Source organism: Pristiophorus japonicus, chromosome 19 (assembly GCF_044704955.1).
Source record: "Pristiophorus japonicus isolate sPriJap1 chromosome 19, sPriJap1.hap1, whole genome shotgun sequence".
NCBI classification, from domain to species: Eukaryota; Metazoa; Chordata; class Chondrichthyes; family Pristiophoridae; genus Pristiophorus; species Pristiophorus japonicus.
In genome coordinates, this window is record NC_091995.1 from 94,871,757 (window position 1) to 94,893,263 (window position 21,507).

At 46.4% G+C, this 21,507-nt stretch overlaps 1 protein-coding gene across 1 annotated transcript; it reads left to right on the forward strand.

Moving 5' to 3' along the window:
- Window positions 1-3,444: 3,444 nt before the first annotated feature.
- LOC139230543 (galectin-2-like) lies at window positions 3,445-19,806 on the forward strand. Its single transcript, XM_070862378.1, has 4 exons — window positions 3,445-3,558; window positions 7,650-7,729; window positions 13,350-13,512; window positions 17,885-19,806. Exons 1-4 carry the CDS (start codon window positions 3,550-3,552, stop codon window positions 18,032-18,034), a joined length of 402 nt encoding a protein of 133 aa, XP_070718479.1. The 5' UTR covers window positions 3,445-3,549; the 3' UTR covers window positions 18,035-19,806.
- Window positions 19,807-21,507: the final 1,701 nt, after the last annotated feature.

A 21,507-nucleotide genomic window follows, 5' to 3' on the forward strand; every position in this document is an offset into this window, starting at 1 on the left:
ACCAATTCCATCCCCCTCCCTGGCCACTGTCGCGTGTTGAAACAGAGGGTTCTCAACTTTGACATCCAATTTGACCGTGAGCTCTGCATCCGGCCCCATATCCGCTCCATCCCTAAGACCACCTATTTCCTCCTCTGTCATATCGCCCGTCTCCACTCCTTGCCTTAGCCCATTTGCTGCTGAAACCTTCATCCGAACCTTTGTTCTTTCCAGGCTCAATGATTGCAGCGCTCTCCTGGCTGGCCTTCCGTCATCCCCCCTCCATAAACTCTAGCTCATCCGAAACTCAGCTGCCCTGTGTCCTAACTCTCACCGAGTCCCGCTCACCCATCACCCCCTGTGCTCACTGCCCCGTGTCCTAACTCGCACCGAGTCCCGCTCGCCCATCACCCCCTGTGCTCACTGACCCGTGTCCTAACTCGCACCGAGTCCCACTCACCCATCACCCCCTGTGCTCACTGCCCCATGTCCTAACTCGCACCGAGTCCCGCTCACCCATCACCCCCTGTGCTCACTGCCCCGTGTTCTAACTCGCACCGAGTCCCGCTCACCCATCACCCCCTGTGCTCACTGCCCCGTGTCCTAACTCGCACCAAGTTCCACTCACCCATCACCCCCTGTGCTCGCTGACCTACAAAGAAACATAGAAGTTTCCAGCGCAGAAGGAGGCCATTTCGGCCCATCGTGTCCGCGCCGGCCGACAAAGAGCCACACGGCCCTCAGTCAGCAGCCCTGAAGGTTACATATAAACCTATGATCAATGAACAATGACGGACAGGTAAAGAGCACCCGGCCCAACCTGTCCGCCCCACACAACTGCGACATCCCTTATACTGAAACGTTCTACACTCCACCCCAACCGGAGCCACGCGATCTCCTGAGAGAGGCAAACGCCAGATAAAAACCCAGGCCAATTGGAGAAAAGAAATCTGGGAAAATTCCTCTTCGACCCATCTAGGCGATGGAAACGAGTCCAGGAGATCGCCCTGGACGTATTCGATTCCCTGCAGTACTTACCATCGTACACACACTTCCAGGCCCGAGTGCCTCAATTTTATACTCCTCACACTCATGTTTAAATCCCTTTATGACCTCGCCCTTTTCTATATCTGTAACCTTCTCCAGCCCCACAACCCTCACCCACCAATATCGCTAAGCTCCTCCAATGTTGGCATCAGTGGTAAGGCCAGCATTTGTCACCCATCCCTAGTCGCCCTTGAGAAGGTGGTGGTGAGCCGCCTTCTTGAACCGCTGCAGTCCGTGTGGCGCTGGCTGGTTTAATTTTTGATAACGGGTATGATGCAACTGAGCGGCATGCTGGGTCACTACCGAGGTCAGTTAGAATCAATCACGTATCAACAGGTAGTTTCATTCCTTCAACATGTGCTCATGCTTGTCAGCCATGGCTCAGTGGGTAGCCTCTGAGTCAGAAGGTTGTGGGTTCAAGTCCCCACTCTGGAGACGTGAGCACAAAATCTACGCTGAGGGAGTGCTGAGGGAGCGCTGCACTGTCGGAGGGGCAGTACTGAGGGAGCGCTGCACTGTCGGAGGGGCAGTACTGAGGGAGCGCCGCACTGTCGGAGGGGCAGCACTGAGGAAGCGCCGCACTGTCGGAGAGGCAGTACTGAGGGAGCGCCGCACTGTCGGAGGGGCAGTACTGAGGGAGCGCCACACTGTCAGAAGGGCAGTACTGAGGGAGCGCCGCACTGTCGGAGGGGCAGTACTGAGGAAGTGCCGCACTGTCGGAGGGGCAGTACTGAGGGAGTGCCGCACTGTCGGAGGGGCAGTACTGAGGGAGCGCCACACTGTCAGAAGGGCAGTACTGAGGGAGCGCCGCACTGTCGGAGCGGCAGTGCTGAGGGAGTGCTGCACTGTCGGGGGGGCAGTACTTAGGGAGCGCCACACTGTCGGAGGGGCAGTACTGAGGGAGCGCCGCACTGTCGTAGGGGCAGTATTGAAGGAGCGCCGCACTTTTGGAGGGGTAGTACTGAGGGAGCGCTGCACTTTTGGAGGGGCAGTACTGAGGGAGTGCTGCACTGTCGGGGGGGCAGTACTTAGGGAGCGCCACACTGTCGGAGGGGCAGTACTGAGGGAGCGCCGCACTGTCGTAGGGGCAGTATTGAAGGAGCGCCGCACTTTTGGAGGGGTAGTACTGAGGGAGCGCTGCACTTTTGGAGGGGCAGTACTGAGGGAATGCTGCACTGTCAGAGGGCAGTACTGAGGGAGCGCCACACCGTCGGAGGGCTAGTACTGAGGGAGCGCTGCACTGTCGGAGGGGCAGTACTGAGGGAGCGCTGCACTTTCGGAGGGGCAATACTGAGGGAGCGCCGCACTGTTGGAGGGGCAGTGCTGAGGGAACGCTGCACTGTTGGACAAGATGTTCAAACCGAGGTCTTGTCTGTAACGGTCTTGTTTTAAAGTAAAAGATCCCACAGTCATATTTCGAAGAAGAGCAGGGGAGTTCTCCCTGGTGTCCTGGGTCAATATTTATCCATCGCTCAAATTCACTAAAAACAGATTATCTGGGTCATTATCACAGTGCTGTTTGTGGTGCACAAATTTACTGCCGCGTTTGCTACATTACAACAGTGACTATTCCAAAAAGTACTTCATTGGCTGTAAAACGTATAGGTGATCTGGTGATCGTGAAAGGCACTATATAAATGCAAGTCTTTCTTTTCTACTTTCACACAAGCGCAAACACACCATTCACAGTGCTATAGTTAGTAAATTATCTGCTCTACCTGCCCCCTCTGGCGCAGTCTCATTTACCGGATACAAAGTGATGTTACACGTTCCTTCACTTTGAAAAGAACTCAAAAACGAGCTGAACGTGTTCGTGAGACAGAAATCCTGACAGATATGCATGCATGTAATTTGCTCCTGGGCCTGGCCAAGGGGGCCATCAGCCGGTCCAGGCAGCGGGCAGTCGAGGGGGTCGTTCAGCCCGACAGCCTGCCTCTCTTCCACGGTTACATCCGAGCCAGGGTGTCCCTGGAGATGGAGCACGCGGTGTCCACCGGTACGCTCGCGGCCTTCCGCAAGAGGTGGGCGCCGGAGGGACTGGAGTGCCTCATCACCCCCGGGAACCACATTTTAATTTGATCGTTTAAAGTTTAAAATTTAATTTGTTTACATTGTCGGTTTTAGAGCCCCTTTAATAAGGGGGTGGGGGGCATTTGATTTACATTTGTTTTACGGATACAACAAAATAGTTGTCTGCATGGAATTAAACACCACATCCCTTTAACTCAATCCCAACCCCCTACCTGCTAGCTTTTGGAATTGCTTAATTCCTGTCAATGGTCCTGGCAGCTCCTTTGATTGGGTGAACCGGTGTGCCTGGCACCTGATTGGGTGTTGCCTCCAATAGGTGGGCGAATGGGTAGGGGCTTGCCCGAGTAAGCGCACGGATTGGATCACTGTAAGTGTCGGTCATGTGCAGGCTGATGACTGTGGTGCTGATATAAGGCTATTTCACATGCTCTGTTAGGAAGCAGATTTTAACTGTAAACTGAGAGAGGGAACAAGTCAAACCACAACAGAATAATGAAGCCTGTGAGTATTGAACTGTCACTGGGTTTGCTATAAACTGGAATGTGGCTTGAATTGTCTCAAAGTGATTTAATACTGGCTGATTTTTGGGGGGGATGGGAGGAACTGGAACTGGAACTGTGTGTTTCAGGGTCTTTAATCTTCAGCTGGTAACTTTGCTGACTTTTTTTTTGTATCTGTAACTAGTCACCCATCCAAAGCCAGCAATGTCAGTCACTATTCAACAATTGTTGTCGATAGGCCTGAGGATGTTTGAGAGAAATTTAATGGCGAGCTGTAGTGGGTAGTGGGACAAAACAGTGGATGAGATGGAGGGGAGGGGGAGTGAAGTGGTTGGTTAACCCTGCTTGGTTCCTACAGCTAGTGTGGTGCTCCAGGTATCATCTACTGGACAGAGTAAAGCTGCAATTTCAGTTGGCTTTTTGTTGAGAACATCTCCTAGATTGGGGTCCATGAATACCAGTGAGTGTTGGATGAGATGTTCTGGGGCCTGGCATACTTTGTTTAAAGTTAAGCATAGCATCTCCAATTGTGATAATGTTTAATTTGCTATAATTTCCCAAGAACCTTGTGCAGTAGTGGTACAGCTTTTTCTTTGGGTAGTTGACACTGGCCTGTTGGGGGAGGTGTCTGTATTTCTGGGGCCTTGGGGAGGGGAGGTGTCTGTATTTCTGGGGCCTTGGGGAGGGGGGTGGGTGGGGGGCAGGGGAGGTGTCTGTATTTCTGGGGCCTTGGGGAGGTGTCTGTATTTCTGGGGCCTTGGGGAGGGGGGTGGGTGGGGGGCAGGGGAGGTGTCTGTATTTCTGGGGCCTTGGGGAGGGGGGTGGGTGGGTGGGCAGGGGAGGTGTCTGTATTTTTGGGGAGGGGGGGGGGTGGGTGGGCAGGGGAGGTGTCTGTATTTCTGGGGCCTTGGGGAGGGGGGGTGGTGGGGGGCAGGGGCGGTGTCTCTATTTCTGCATCTAATGCAGTTTGAAAACCATTGTTCTGAGATTATTCAGTTTGATATTGTCAGCTCGTTCCAAAGCTGGGAGGGGATGAGATTGTGGTTTGGGTTTTCTGTATGCTGTTTAGTTGCAACACATGCCTGATAACAAATAGGAACTAAGTAAACTAGATCTGACTTTTTTTTAATCCTCTCTGCACATTGCAAGCTGTGGATGAGATTGTATCAAGTGGGCTGTTGGTTCCCCATTGTGTTAAAGGGATTTTCTTGGGGCTTTCTTCTCAAACTGGTTACATTGCCCCATTTTTACTCTACAAATCACATTCTTGATAGACAGAATTAGCCCAGTGTGCGCTAGAGGTCCTAGGCTAATTCCTCCTGAACTCTATGACTTTGGTCCATGTTGGTGGTAGAAGTTCCCTTCAACATGTGGAGACTAAAGCCATGTGCTTGTAGGTGGACTAGATTGGTCCTAGGGTGGGCTGACTCTGAAGAAAGAGTGTTCCCCTTTTGAGTGGAGATGGTTGAGATTTGATGGATGTGTTAATCATGCCTGGTTTTCAGCTTCCAGTGGCAGAGAAGGGTTGGTAACCAGAGGACATAAATTAAGTGATTGGTTCTTTTGCTAGAAGGGGAGATGTGAACATTTTTTTTTTTTTTACACGCAGTGGGTTGTTACCTAGAACATGCTGTCTGGAAGGGTGGTGGATGCAGATTCAATGGTGACTTTCAAAAGGAATAGAAAATAGGTGCAGGAGTAGGCCATTCGGCCCTTCTAGCCTGCACTGCCATTCAATATGATCATGGCTGAACATGCAACTTCAGTACCCCATTCCTGCTTTCCTGCCATACCCCTTGATCCCCGAGTAGTAAGGACTTCATCTAACTCCTTTTTGAATATATTTAGTGAATTGGCCTCAACAACTTTCTGTGGTAGAGAATTCCACAGGTTCACCACTCTGGGTGAAGAAGTTTCTCCTCATCTCGGTCCTAAATGGCTTACCCCTTATCCTTAGACTGTGACCCCTGGTTCTGGACTTTCCCAACATTGGGAACATTCTTCCTGCATCTAACCTGTCTGCACCCATCAGAATTTTAAATGTTTGAGGTCCCCTCTCATTCATCTGAATTCCAGTGAATACAAGCTCAGTTGATCCAGTCTTTCTTGATAGGTCAGTCCTGCCATCCTGGGAATCAGTCTGGTGAACCTTTGCTGCACTCCCTCAATAGCAAGAATGTCCTTCAAGTTAGGAGACCAAAACTGTACACAATACTCCAGGTGTGGTCTCAAGGTCCTGTACAACTGTAGCAACACCTCCCTGCCCCTGTACTCCAATCCCCTCGCTATGAAGGCCAACATGCCATTTGCTTTCTTAACTGCCTGCTGTACCTGCATGCCAACCTTCAATGACTGATGTACCATGACACCCAGGTCTTGTTGCACCTCCCCTTTTCCTAATCTGTCACCATTCAGATAATAGTGTCTCTGTTTTTAACCACCAAAGTGGATAACCTCACATTTATCCACATTATACTTCATCTGCCATGCATTTGCCCACTCGCCTAACCTATCCAAGTCACTCTGCAGCCTCATAGCATCCTCCTCGCAGCTCACACTGCCACCCAACTTAGTGTCATCTGCAAATTTGGAAATACTACATTTAATCCCCTCGTCTAAATCATTAATGTACAATGTAAACAGCTGGGGCCCCAGCACAGAACCTTGCGGTACCCCACTAGTCACTGCCTGCCATTCTGAAAAGTACCCATTTACTCCTACTCTTTGCTTCCTGTCTGACAACCAGTTCTCAATCCATGTCAGCACACTACCCCCCCCAATCCCATGTGCTTTAACTTTGCACATTAATCTCTTGTGTGGGACTTTGTCAAAAGCCTTCTGAAAGTCCAAATATACCACATCAACTGGTTCTCCCTTGTCCACTCTACTGGAAACATCCTCACAAAATTCCAGAAGATTTGTCAAGCATGATTTCCCTTTCTCAAATCCATGCTGACTTGGACCTATCATGTCACCTCTTTCCAAATGTGCTGCTATGATATCATTAATTGATTCCATCATTTTACCCACTACTGAGGTCAGGCTGACTGGTCTATAATTCCCTGTTTTTTCTCTCCTTCCTTTTTTTTTTAAAAAGTGGGGTTACATTGGCTACCCTAATGAGACTTGCATCTATATAGCACCTTTCACGACCACCGGATGTCCCAAAGTGCTTTACAGCTGATGAATTACTTTTTGAAGTTGATGAAATGTGGCAGCCAATTTGTGCCCAGCAAGCTGCCACAAACAGCAATGTGACCAAATAACGTTTGATGTTGATTGAGGGATAAATATTGGACCCAGAACAGAGGATAGCTCCTCTTCGAAATAGTACTATGGGATCTCTTGTGTCTGCCTGAGGGCAGATGAGGCCTCTGTTTAATGTCTCATCAAAAGAGAATTGGATAGATAATTAATTTGTGGGGCAATGGGTAAAGGGTGGGGAGGGGACTAACTGGATCGATCTACCAAAGAGCAGGCATGATGGGCTGAATAGCCTCGTATTTAATCATTCAATGATAAGCTCTAAGAACCGATGGCTCTAAACTAGTATCTTCACATTGAGCCAGCGTGGGAATTCAGAACTTCGTGACTTCTGAGTTTAAAGCCTACTCTTGCGTAGCTTAACTTTATCGAAGTTTGAGACTAGCTATCGAGGGAGAATCTCCTCCATTTCTGTGTAAATTGAAAGATTTTCTGTGATACTTTGTAAAAAAATTTCTGCAGGTGAAAAATACACTTTTTTTTTTTTTAATTTTAAGCTTAAGGAGCTGAATCTCTTGTGTAAACTGCTAGACTAGGTAAGCTGGGGTTGGATAAATCTGGTAGAGAAGACTTTCTCCTTGTAGCCTTTAGAGGTGCTTGGATGCCTCATTTTTAAATTCACTTGGTGCCAATTCTCAAGTGTGCAGAATTGCCAATCGCTGTGATTAGTCAACACAAGCTGGTCTATTCATTATTCAGTAAATAAGAGGTTGAGGGCCCAGGGTGTGAATGCTTCCCTGCCCCTCCAGAGTTGTAGTTAAACTGCTAATATAACATTTGATGCATTGGCACTCTACTGACTCAATGGCTTTGTTTTCCTGTCAATAGGTCCTGGAATTGTTTGGTGTTGACATGAAAGTTGGTGACACTGTCAAAATCAAAGTGTTTATTGACCCAGAAGCAGAGAGGCAAGATTTAATTCAATGACCTTTTAAATGTGTTCTCGTGTTCTGCTTTCTCTCAATGGCCTTCCTTCCCTGATCTCTGTAAACCCCTTTCACCCTACAGCCCTCAAGTCTGCATTCATTCAACTCTGGACTCTTGTGCTCCCTCTTCACTTCCTTCAACCCACCATTGGTATCTGGGTCTTGAGTTCTGGAAATCCCTCTCTAAACTGTTGTCCCTAGCCCCTTCCAGTCCTTTAAGATGTTTCTTAAAACTTGCCTTTTGACTAAGCTTTTGGTCACCTGTCCAAATATATCCTCCTTTGGCTCAGTGTAATTTTTTTTGTCTTGTGCTTCTGCATTATATAGTGCTTTTTGGATGCATTCCTACATTCAAGGGGCTATATAAATGCAAGTTGTTTCCTTGGGTTAGGCTGGAAAGTGCGCTGCATAGACCAGACAACCCAGTTGGCCTCAGCACCTTTGTCTAAAGAGCAGAAATTGAGTGCCTGCTCAGGAGTTACTGGATTGCCATCAGTGCTGCCCTCCTGGTATTTCCACTTGGCTATGATTCTGCGGCAGTTAAAGAGCTGTCAAGACTTTCTGTCCAAGTTCACACCAGATACCATTTGAGGAGATACCTGAAAGAAAGGCTTGCATTTCTATAGCGCCTTTCATGACCACTGAACTTTCCAAAGTGCTTTACTCTCCAAAAAGTATTTCATTGGCTGTAGTCACTATATTGTAATGTGGGAAACGCAGCAGGCAATTTGTGTTCAGCAAGCTCCCACAAATAGCAATGTAATGATGACCAGATAATCTGTTATGATTTGAGGGATAAATATTGGCACCAGGGATCGCGCCCCCCCCCCCCCCCCGGCTCTTCAAAATACTGCCGGAGATTCGATAGTGGTTTGCTTTCACGGTCCAAGGACAACAGTATACTTGGACCCGGTTACCGCAGGGTTTCTACAACAGCCCTACGGTATTCCACATGGCTTTACAAAGCCATTTGTGAGAATTACCTCCCCTGTCATCCAATATGTAGATGATATCCTGCTAGCTTCAAACACGGAAGACCAGCATGAACAAGATTTACAAGCTTTGCTGGATCACCTTTGGCTGAAAGGACAAAGCCAGCATTGACAAAGCACAAATATCCCAAGAAGAAGAGGTTGTATACCTGGGACAAAAGATTTCACAAGGAGAGAGAACTTACCCAGGATAGAACTGCAGCCATTCGGGCTGCTAAAAAAAAAAACCACTATTCAGGAACTAAGGTCTTTTTTGGGATTGTGTAACTTTAACAGAAATTGGATTGACTCCTTCACACAACTTGCTCAGCCATTGAATGATATTTTAAAGGGGAAATGTGCCTCTAAAGAAGCCATCACCCTCACAAAAGAATAGCAAGAGGCCTTCCCAAGTTTGAAAAAGGCTTTGTGTTTGGCTTCTATGAGGTCGTTAGCTTGTGACAAGCCTGGCTTGTTGGCTGAATTGTATCCCTGGCTGCGTCCTCTTCCCCAGCCACGACCTTGCTGTTTTGCCCTGCACGTCTTGGCCTAGTGACCACCTTTCCCACAATAATGACATTTTCCAGGTAATTTTCCTAATAACTATCAGAATCCTGGGATTTCCATCCCATAGCCTGTACAGCACGGACTTTAGCTCCCATATCCCGATCTAATTGGTTACATCGATCCACCAATGCTGCAAAGGTAGTTCCTCTACCTTCCCAGTCCGGTAACACTACCTTAAGCATTTTGGACAGTTCTGGCTTTAGACCTACCACAAAAGCTGCTTTCAGGGGTCCAAATACTTGTTCATCCATTTCCCCATCTGTATTATTCATACCCGAATGTTCTAGCCACGTGCATCTAAACCGCTCATCATACTCCAGGACCTCCTCTGTTCCTTTCTGTTGGCAGGCTGCAATTTTTCCCCAGTCTGTCTTAGCTGGACTGAAGGCTTGCAGCCAGTGTTTAATCGCCTCCCATCCTGCGTCTAATTCTTGCTCATCCTGCCCAAAAGCTTCTTCTACCTTGTCGTGCAATTTTCTTCCCTGTGTTTTTGGCACCATTATGGTCAAAATTTGCACTCCGTCCCAGGGATGAAGTTGATATATATTTCTTAATTGGTCCCACGTTTTTACTCCCCCTTTCTTTGGATTGGGCAATTCCTTGGACCATTTATCAATTTTCTCTGGGTCTGCCGGAGCATGAACTAAGTATTTTTCGTACACCCTTTTCTTTGTTTTTTTTGGTTCCGCCCTCATCTGCAGTCTCTTCTGATTTGACTACAACTCGTCTTTTTTTAAACGGGGCAAAGCGCACCCCTAATTCTTCATCATCCTCCGACCCTGTATTGTCGGAGGATTCAGAATTCGTATCTATTCCTCGGTCGTGTCTTCGGGCTTATGCTTTTAATTTATCCAAACATGGGTACCCTGGGAATTGATCAATACATTTTCCTTTTCCTATTACTGTCTCTTGACCTAATGATTTTTTCCATTCTTTAATTTCACCTTTAAGATCTTTAACTTCCGCTTCCAGCTTTTCAAGTTCAAGCTTTTTCTGTCGCAGCTGCGCACAAACTGCTTGCAATTGATCCTTTGTACTGGTCAGTTCTCGATCATGTTGGGAACGCATTATAATTTCATTCTGCTTTCGAATCTGGCCCATAACTGCTAGGGACCATCTAGTTCACTCTTTATTTTTCATACGGGTCGTTTTCCCCCAGACCCTTTTAATCTCGTCCAAGGACCATTGTCCTTTGGAGGTTCTGTACTTTTGTTCGATCTTAATACAGGTTTTAGATAAGTTGAATTGTTGCTCTATGTATTCTTTCAACTGTTCGAGAATTAAATCTAGCGAAACTTCATGTGGTGCCTGCCCACCTTTAACAGTTGTAGACAATTCTTTGCTCTTATCTCCTGCTGCCATAATACTGATTTATTTACTGGGGTCTCAAGTCGTAGGCTTTCTAGCCGATCAATAGGTCGGTGATTAATTAACTAACACACCGCCGAAGTTAGACGTCTATGGGACCTCGAGCCGACTACCAACCGGAGGGTTCGCAAACCGGAGGCTTTCGGAATCGCGTAGGAGAGGCGAATTTAGACTTTTGACCAAGGACTTCTTTTTAAAAAGAGGTGTCCTTACCTCCATATGTAGGTCCGATGTCCAAAATTCAGTTTCTTTCCTCAGCGATCCTGTTCGTGACGCCAAAATTGTTAAATCTCTTAATTTCCAATGAAATACGAACTCCGATTGTAGTTTTAACTGCTTTATTTTTGGCAGACAGCAGTAACAAGTTCTTGGCTTTAAGCCAGGTCTTTGTCCTTCTGGGACCACATGGTCAAAATGGCTGTACTTATACCTGGATCAATTTACAGAAAAGAACTTGCCACCTTTGACCTTATTGGCTCAATTAATAGTCTTTTAACCTTTTTAATTGGCTTGCTACCCAAGGTCCTAAAATGTCAAGTTGATTGATGACTTAATGCAACATGCTGAACTGCACGTAGTCATTGGAGTCTGTGTTTTCTCAACTTGTCTAAATGCAGCCTGTTTGAATTCTCTATCAGTGGTGTAGGGATGGTAATTAAGTCATCCTATCATGACAATGCATGCAGTGTGGATCAGTGACCAGTGATGTTTTTAAATCTCATTCTGCGGCATAGAGACACTTGTATTTGCCTCGCACATTTCACTACCTCGGGCCTTCCCAAATCAATGCAGTACAATGTTGTTGCTGTTACAACTTCAGTAATCCCCTGTGGTTGAGCAAAGGATTACTTTTTTATTTTTATCTGCCCTCTGGCTGTTACTATCCTGATGGGTCAGGTGAACATTTTGGCACTGCCAGACACCGTATGTTACTGGGCTAGTAGACCCAAGAGACTGGCATTTCTATAGTGCCTCTCTCGACCACTGGTTGTCTCAAGTGCTCTACAGCCAATGAAGTTGGGAGTGTAGTCACTATTGCAATGTAGGAAAGGCAGCAGCCAATTTGCACACAGCAAGCTCCCACCCACAGCAATGTGATGACCAGATAATCTGGTTTTTTTTAAATGTTGACTGAGGATAGATATTGGCCCCAGGACACTGGGATAACTCCTGCTCTTCAAAATAGTGCTGTGGGGCATTCTGTCGGTCCCGTCTGCCCTTGGTTTAATGTCTCATCTGAAAGACTGCACCTCCAACAGTATGGTGCTCCCTCAGCACTGCACTAGTGGGTCAGCCTAGGTTTTTTCAATCTCCAGCCCCTGGAGTGGGAGTTGAACCCATGACCATTCTGACTGAGGCAAGTGTGCTACCCACTGGGTCATGGCTGTCATGAGTTCAAGTTCCACTGTTTGAGAATTTGTTTTCTAAATTGTCTTTTGGGGAAATAAAAAGCTGGTACCAGTGACCATGAAACTTAGATTGTGGTTTTAAAAACCCAACTGGTTCATGTCTAGTGATGTCTACTTTTGTTTTTAGAGAAGGAAATCTGCTGGTTGGTGGTTAGCTACAAGTGACTCCAGTCCCACACCAGCATGGTTCACTCCTGACTGCCCTCAAGTGGTCTAACAAATCATTCCGTTGTCACAACTGCTCCTGGTCTGTTGGGGATGGGCAGCATCATCGTAGGTAGTCCCTCAAAATCGAAGACTTGCTTCCACTCTAAGTGTGTTCTCGGGTGACTGAACAGTCCAATACAGGAATTAGTCTCTCAGGTGGGACAGACAGTGGTTGAGGGAAGGGGAGGGTGGGACAGGTTTGCCACACGCTCCTTCCGCTGCCTGCACTTGGTTTCTGCATGCTCTCGGCGACGAGACTCGAGGTGCTCAGCGCCCTCCCGGATGCACTTCCTCCACTTAGGGCGGTCTTTGGCCAGGGACTCCCAGGTGTCAGTGGGGATGTTGCACTTTATTGGAGGCTTTGAGGGTGTCCCTGCAACATTTCCTCTGCCCACCTGGGGCTTGCTCACCATGTAGGAGTTCTGAGTAGAGCACATGCTTTGGGAGCATTTGCCTGCATGCTTGACACATGTGGCCCACCCAACAGAGCTGGTAGTGTGGTCAGTGCTTGAATGTTGGCCTGATTGAGAATAAATGTCATGAAGGCCCACATTATGAAAATTATTTGAAAGTCCCACTGGCAATATCTTCTCGTGGGTTACTTGCAGGAAGGTGGCATATTGAGCTCATACTATTTTCACCGAATGGTTACAGCACAGAAGGAGGCCAGTCAAGCCTGTGCCAGTGCTCTGCAAGAGCACCTCAGCCAGTCCCACTCCACTTTCCTTTCCCTGTAGCCCTGCAAATTTCTCTCCTTCAGACACTTATCCAGTTCCCTTTTGAAAGCCACAATTGAGTCTGCCTCTGGCAACACATTCCAGATCCTAACCACTTGCTGCATTTTTAAAAGTTTTTCCTCGTGGTGTTTTTGTTTCTTCTGCCAATCGCCTTAAATCTGTGTCCTCTGGTTCTCAACCCTTTCACTAATGGGAACAGTTTCTCTCAATCTACTCTCTCCAGACCCCTCATGATTTTGAACACCTCGATCAAATCTCCTCTCAACCTTCTCTGCTCCAAGGAGAACAGCCCCAGCTTCTCCAGTCGCCATGTAACTAAGTTAATTATTTGTTTTTGCTGCAGGTTTTCGATTAACCTGGGACAGGAGCACTCTGAGTTGGCGTTGCACTTTAACCCTAGGTTTGATAGTGGTCGAGTGATTGTCTGTAACAGTAAAGAAGCTGGTGAGTGGTGCACTGAGCAGCGGGAGGAGGCATTCCCATTCGAGCAGGGCGAGTTCGTTAAGGTGAGGATGGAGGCTGTGATGTAAATGTGCTTCCAGGGTTGTGGTAACATGTCTTCCAGTGTCAGCTGTGGCTCAGTGGGCAGCACTCTCGCCTCAGTCAGAAGGTTGCGGGTTCAAGTCCCGTTCCAGGGACTTGAGCACAAACTCTAGGCTGACATTCCTGTGCAGTGCTGAGGGAGCATTGCACTGCCGGAGGGGCAGTACTGGGGGAGTGCCGCACTGTCGGAGATGCACTTTTCGGATGAGACGTTAAACTGAGGCCCCGTCTGCCCTCTGATGAATGAAAAAGATCCCATGGACACTATTTCAAAGAGGAGCAGGGGAGTTATCCCCAGTGTCCTGGCGCCAATATTTATCGCTCAATCAACATAACATTAAAAACAGGTTATCCAGTTATCATCACATTGCTGTGTGTGGAAGCTTGCTGTGCACAAATTGGCTGCCACGTTTCCCTCATTACAACTGTGACTACACTCCAAAAAGCACTGATGTCCAGTGGTTGTGAAAGGCGCTATATAAAAGCCTTTTTCTTAACCTCCCTCTTTGACCAAGCTTTTGGTCACCTGTCCTAGTATCTGTGGCTCAGTTTTTAACGTGCTATGCTGAAGTGCTTTACAATATTCAAGATGCTGTGTGTGAGGGGTTGTGGAGCAGGAATTGCTTCGATAAGGTGGAGACACTGCTCATTGAGCTGGGGAACTGTTGACCATATAAGGTGCTTGGTGTCCAGTCCTCCTATTTAAAATAAGGAAGTCTTTTTTATACATAAAGAATCTAATTCTGTTAATGCCATGGGTGGTGCACCAGGTGGCAGTCTATTCCATCATTTGACTTGCAGTCTGGACTTCACATTGGAAGCTGGGCCTGTGTTGGTCTCTGTCAGTGGATGCTGTACATGGGATATCTGACACTCTGCAGCAACACTGACACTCTGCAGCAACACTGACCCTCTGTGTGCAGCAGCACTACAGACCGACGTGTGTTGGGACTAACTTTGGGTTTTGCCCAATTCAACCATGGAATGAAACTCTGACTGAAGCAAGGTTGGCCAGTATTTTCACCGGGAAGCTCTGCTTCTGCATGGTAACTCCTGCCCCGCCCCCGGTCAACCAGCTGTAATAAATCTGGAATTCTGCAAAGGATCCAGATGTGAAGGGGTTGTCGAGCACTTTGTGCTGGAGTGGCTAGTGACATCTAGAGAAACTTAAAGGATTTAAAAAAAAAAAAAAAAAATTGCTTCACAGAATGTGGGTGTTGCTGGCTGTGCCAGCATTTATTGCCCTCGAGGTGGAGAGCCGCCTTGAACCACTGCAGACAGAGAATCCCAGCCCTTGGTGCTTAGAAGCCATTTGGAGCATGTCTATGCCATCTCTATCTACCTAGTCCCTACCCTCATACCCTTATTTACTTTTAGTAACCAAGCTATCTTGTCCTTGAATGGTATATTTAAAAAAAAAAAAAAATGCCTAAAACTCTTCTACTTTCCTTGTCTTGTTCTCATTCACCTTTTCTATGATCTTTCACCACCTTATTGCCATTACTTGTGTGCCTTTCCTTCCTGCCAACCCCACCACCCACCCACTCTTATTATAACAACTTGCATTTATATAGTGCCTTTAACATAATGAAACATCCCAAGGTGCTTCACAGGAGTGTTTTAAGTCAAAACAATAGACACCAAGGCATAAGAAATAATTACAGCAGGTGACCAAAAGTTTGGTCAGAGGTAGGTTTTAAGGAGCATCGTGAAGGAGGAGAGGGGTTTAGGGAGCTGAAGACACAGCCACCAATGGTTGAGCAGTTATGCTCTTGGGACACGGGGATAACTCCCCTGCTCTTCACAATGGTGCCATGGGTTCCTTTACATCCACCTGAGCAGACACGGCCTTGGTTTAAGGTCTCATTCAAAAGACTGCACCTCTGCACTGCACTGGGAGTGTTGGCCTAGATTTTTGTGCTCTAATCCCTGGAGTGAGGACTTTAACCCATGATCTTCTGACCTCAGGCGACAGTGATGCCCACTAAGCCACAGCTGACACTGCATTGAAGGCACTCTTTTTTTTTTAATATAAATGCAATGTTAACTTGTAGGTGATCAGTGTCGGTAGCAGGACTTTGCTTCTACCCAGCATTAGTGTCACAAAGAAAAGTTGATGCGTGATCTTGAATAAACTATTCTAAGAATTGGAAGCCTTAAAACTTCAAATGAGCAAATACTGTTAAAACTGTGTGTAGCACTACAAATGTGCTCCATGTCACCTCCCTTCCTGTACCATTTTGCAAATGCTTTTTGCTTAATGTATAGGTACAGAACTACTGGAGTAGCCTAAAAATAGTCACAAATAGATCCAATGGGGAATTCAGGAGAAACTTAAACATAGAAAATAGATGCAGGAGTAGGCTATTCGGCCCTTTGAGCTTGCACCGCCATTCAATAAGATCATGGCTGATCATTCCCTCAGTACCCCTTTCCTGCTTTCTCTCCATAGCCCCTTGATCCCTTTAGCTGTAAGGGCCATATCTAACTCCCTCTTTAATATATCTAATGAACTGGCCTCAACAACTCTCTGCGGTAGAGAATTCCACAGGTTAACAACTATCTGAGTGAAGAAGTTTCTCCTCAGTCCTAAATGGCCTACCCCTTATCCTAAGATTGTGTCCCCCTGGTTCTGGACTTCCCCCAACATTGGGAACATTCTACCTGCATCTATCCTGTCCTGTCAGAATCTTGAAATCCCCTCATCCTTCTAAACTCCAGTGTATAAAGGCCCAGTTGATCCAGTCTCCACATATCTGTCCAGCCATTCCGGGAATCAGTCTGGTGAACCTTTGCTGCACTCTCTCAATAGCAAGAATGTCCTTCCTCAGATTAGGAGACCAAAACTGAACACAATATTCCAGGTGAGGCCTCACCAAGGCCCTGTACAACTACAATAAGACCTCCCTGCTCCTATACTCAAATCCCCAGCTATGAAGGCCAACATACCATTTGCTGCCTTCACCACCTGCTGTACCTGCATGCCAACTTTCAATGACTGATGAACCATGACACCCAGGTCTTTTTGCACCTCCCCTTTTCCTAATCTGCCACCATTCAGATAATCTGCCTGTGTTTTTGCCCCAAGTGGATAACCTCACATTTATCTACATTATACTGCATCTGCCATGCTTTGGCCTATTCACCTAACCTGTCCAAGTCACCCTGCAGCCTCTTAGCATCCTCCTCTCAGCTCACACCACCACCCAGTTTAGTGTCATCTGCAAACTTGGAGATATCACACACAATTTCTTCTAAATCATTAATGTATATTGTGAAGAGCTGGGGTCCCAGCACTGAGCCCTGCAGCACTCCACTAGTCGTTGCCTGCCATTCTGAAAAGGATGTGTTTATCACGACTTGCTGCTTCCTGTCTGCCAACCACTTCTCTATCCATGTCAGTACATTACTCCCATGGGCTTTGATTTTGCACACCAATCTCTTGTCAAAAGCCTTTTGAATGTCCAAATACATCACATCCACTGGTTTTCCCTTGTCCACTCTGCTAATTACATCCTCACAAAATTCCAGAAGATTAGTCAAGCATGATTTCCCAGAACTGCCAGAGTAGCCTAAATATCACCAATAAATCCAATGGGGAATTCAGGAGAAACTTCTTTACCCAGAGTGTGGTGAGAATGTGGAACTCGCTGCCACAGGGAGGGGTTGAGGCAAATAGTGTCGATTTTGTATTAAGTACATGTGGGAGAAAGGATGTCAAAAGTGTGAGGTGTAGACTAATACAAAGACCTGCAGCTGCTAGAATCTGAAATAAACACACAATGCAGGAGATCTCAGCATGTCGGGCAGCGTCTGTGGAGAGGAAGTTAACGTTTCAGGTCGGCGACCCTTTGTCACAATTGGAAAAGTTTGAGATGTAACAGATTCTTAAGGCAGGGGGAGGGAAAGAAAGAACAAATGGGAAGGTCTGATAGGGTGGCAGGCAGAGATTTGAGACCAGAGGGATGACTGGCCAAAATGCAATGGTAATGGCACAAGTTACAAAAGATGAGTTTTTTGATTGGGTGTGAATGGAGGAATAATTGCCAACTGTCATGGGAAAGAGGGGTTGTATGTTAAAAATGTTATGGGCTGAGGTTACACTGAAATTGTTGAATTGTGTTGAACCCAGAAGGCTGTCAGGTGCCTAAAACAAAAGATGAGAAGCTGTTCTTGAGTTTCATTGGAACAGTGTAGGAGGCCAAGGACAGACTTGCTGAGATTTCAAGCATTTCCTGTTTATTATTGGAGTGTTGACCAGTCAGCCTGTTTGTGCTGTAAATTCTATAATCCTTTCCCCTTCTGACCTGTTGTCTCCCATTTTTGTCTCTCCAGATTTGCATTACATTCCATGAAGGCGTGTTTGAGATTAAGTTGACTGATGACTCTGTTCTGGAGTTCCCCAATCGCTCTTGTATGGATACAATGACCTACCTCTCTGTGCAAGGGGATGTTCGGGTGAAATCCCTGAAATTTGATTATTGATCACTTCACTGGTGACAAAACGGATTGCTGCAGGATCTCCTTCCATTTCAAGTAGAAGGATGACTTTTTTTTTTGGGGGGGGGGAAAGAGAGTAAGGAGTGGGTACAACATGGGGCCATATTTAGAAGTCTGAATTGTGCTGGGGAATTTTTTATATCAGGAACTTTGCAAAACTGCTGACTCATTTTAACTGGGCCATTATTTTCTAAACTGGCCATTGGGCTATCTCCTGGGGCTTGGTGTAGAAATCTGCATTCCCTCCCCCTTTCCATGTTGTCTCTACCTAGGAGAATAGGTTTACCAATGGTTTGGAGCATCCCTCCATCCTATGGGCATCCATCTGTACACCACTCTTGGGCTGCCTTGTGTCTAGGCCATTTTACCCTGGGCTGGTCATCCTTGACCTGAATGACCCTCCATTAGTCCTACTAGGATCTCCCATTTTCTTTCTAACTTGTGTTCTAATGTGGGTAAACCAGAGTCAATCCTCACTCCCTTTTGGACTGAGTTTAACTCTAGACCACTAACTACCACCCAGCTTCCCTATGGAAAAATTAACATTGTATGACCTGTTCATCACCACCTGTCTAATCGCCACCTGGTTCCAATATGGTGTGCTGCTACCTCGAGCTGTGGGTGTCTTGACCCTCTGATGCCAGTCTTGACCCTGTGATGCCAATATTTTATTAGCTGACTCAAGACTTCCAACAAGGAACATTTTGATTTTTTTTCACTTTAGCATTCCAATTCTTGCTCTGCTAAACTGAATTCCTGAACTACTTTCAACTGCCAATTACACATAGAAGCAGGAAATGCCAAAAGCACAAGCTTTCTTCATCAACCTCTACATCCCATTTGTATGGCCCTAGGAACCAAGATTTGGTCAATGACCATGTCTCTGGTAAATACAGCCAATTCCGCTCCCTAGGGGGCATTTGGAGACTTGTACCTTGGGCTTGATGGGGGAAGGAGTGATGAGGACCCCATGACCTACATGAACGTGCTTCGAACTTGGCTGTTGCCATCAGCACCTTTTTGTGGGTAGGTGTTCCCCAAAGGACTGGTGTAGGATGCAGCATCATTGTTCCTGCAACTGATCCCTGACTCGGTCCTCTGATCTGAGCAATGTTTGCCAAGAGTGTCTTAAAACCTGCCCACCTTGAGGCAGACTAATCCTGTGGTTTGCTAGTCAAAGGGTTTCCACTTGCACAAACTAACTTGCATGAACAAACTTGTTGGCCTGCTTATTCTCGTGCTATTGTACACTCCCACCTAGTATTGGCATATTGGCCTTGTTCACCATTTAAATGGGTTTAAATGTTTTTCAACTTGACTAGATAAGGTGACTGAACCACCCCCCCCCCCCCCCCCCAAAAATGGACCATGTCCATTTGCTTGTGGTCTCCTGTTGCTTTTGAGGTAATCTAAAGATTGTGCATAATTCACTTGTGCTTTTCTTTTTCGAGTTGCATAATTGTGATTCTTGTTTACTGAGTCACTTTTGCTGTGTTCAGGGATTTCACTGCATTCCACTGTATATAATGCAGGAGCCATGACTGGTGTTGAGCACTAGGCAGTTTGACAGTTCAATATTCTCCTGCTTGAAACTAGTCCTGGCCTTTTGAGTCCATTAACACTGGTTCATGGATGGATGTGTTGGATAAGCTCCATTCAACCAAAACCGCTCTCGCTCTCGCAGCAATTGTATGCATCTTTGAGATTTCATCTGCACCAGCTACCTGGGGTTCTTTTGCATTCTTTGATCAATAAAAAAAAAAAAAAAAAAATCATACATTCATCTGTTTAATTTTATTTTGTGATCGGGTCACTTGCTCAATGCAGGAACAGCCCTTCCAGAGAATTTCCTATGATAGCTGAAGACATTTTAGTCCATTCTTTAAGTACTGCAGAGCAATCAACTGGTGGTGTTATCTTCCAGGTAGGGTAGCAGATGTACAAACCCTTTTTTTTTTTAGATTCCTTCTAGTCATTTGGTTGGTGTGCTGTGGATGTAGGCATTTTGTGCTGCATGGATAAAATATGTCATAAATGTACATGCTATTAGTAGCCACCAGATGGTGCCATTGCTGGAGGCCATTGAGCAGTGCACACATGGCACTGCTCTGGTATAAAAGGCCAGACACTTTGGGCCTAAATAAAGCAGAAGCAAGGTTGTACCTTGCTTAGTTAAACATTACTCAATGAACCTTTTATTGCATACATAACAAAAGGCTTTCATTCTTATGGCCACCGGACATCCCAATGCACTTTACAGCCAATGAACTACTTTTGAGTGTAGTTACTGTTGTAATGTGGGAAACACAGCAGCCAATTTGTGCACAGCAAGCTCTCTCAAACAGCAATGGATAATGACCAGGTAATCTGTGATGTTGATTGAGTAATAAATATTGGCACCAGGAATAACTTTCTATTTTTCAAATTGGTGCCCTGGGATCTTTTTATATCCACCTGAGAGCAGATGTAGTCTTGGTTTAATGTCTCATCTGACAGTGCTGCCCCTCACTCAGTACTGCCCCAGTTCCTGGACTGGAACTTTAATCCACAACCTTTTGACCAGAGGAGTGTGCGCTGCCCACTGAGTCACAGTTGACACTTGGTGACATCTTCCTCTGGGTAGGGTAGCGGATGTGAAAACTTAAAATATATTTTTTCTAGATTCCTTCTCAGTTGGATGCTGTTTTGGGGATGTGGGTATTTTGTGCTGCATGGATAGTGCTAAGTTGGGTTGAATGATTCTTCTGCTTGTCTCTGTCTCTCCAAGTGAGCTTTGGTCAGATGTCAGCAAGACTGGCAAGGAGCCAGCAATGATCTCACCATCACTGTGCAAATGGGAGAGTTATCTTCACCGCTAACTCACACCCCCATGGTAAGCTGTAAATAATGAAAGTTGGCGATTCAGGGTCTTTGAATCCCATTTCTTTCGTATCTACATGAAAATTGTAATTATCCACTAAGTGCAATAAATCCCAGTCTTGTCCTCCTGGGCGTCCATACAGGACATTCCAATACACAAGGAGGGATCTTGGGTTTACGTGGCAGATTCTCACTCTCTCAGCATTTGGCTGTGAGCTCTGGGGCCTGTATCTTGCAATTTAACAGTTCTGACATGTTGCTGATCGTCTGTCATTATGGTACAGGAGGAGGCCATTCGGCCCATCCAGTCCAAGTCGGCTCCCTAGAGCAATCCAGTCAGTTTCGTTCCCTTGCTGTAGCCCTGCAAGTTTATTTCTCAAGTTCCCATCCAATTTCTCCTCTCAAATCATTGATAGTTTCTCATTCCACCCTCAAGCAGCTGGTGCTTGGTTTTTTGCCCAGAAGTGAGCTCCATTTCTAAATCCAAGATGGCTGTCATCCTATGTTCTGCCAAATTTGGAAGATGCATTAGATTGATGACAGACCATTTTGGCTCATCCCTGCAGAAAAACACTAGACTCTGTCCCTACCCTCAGCCC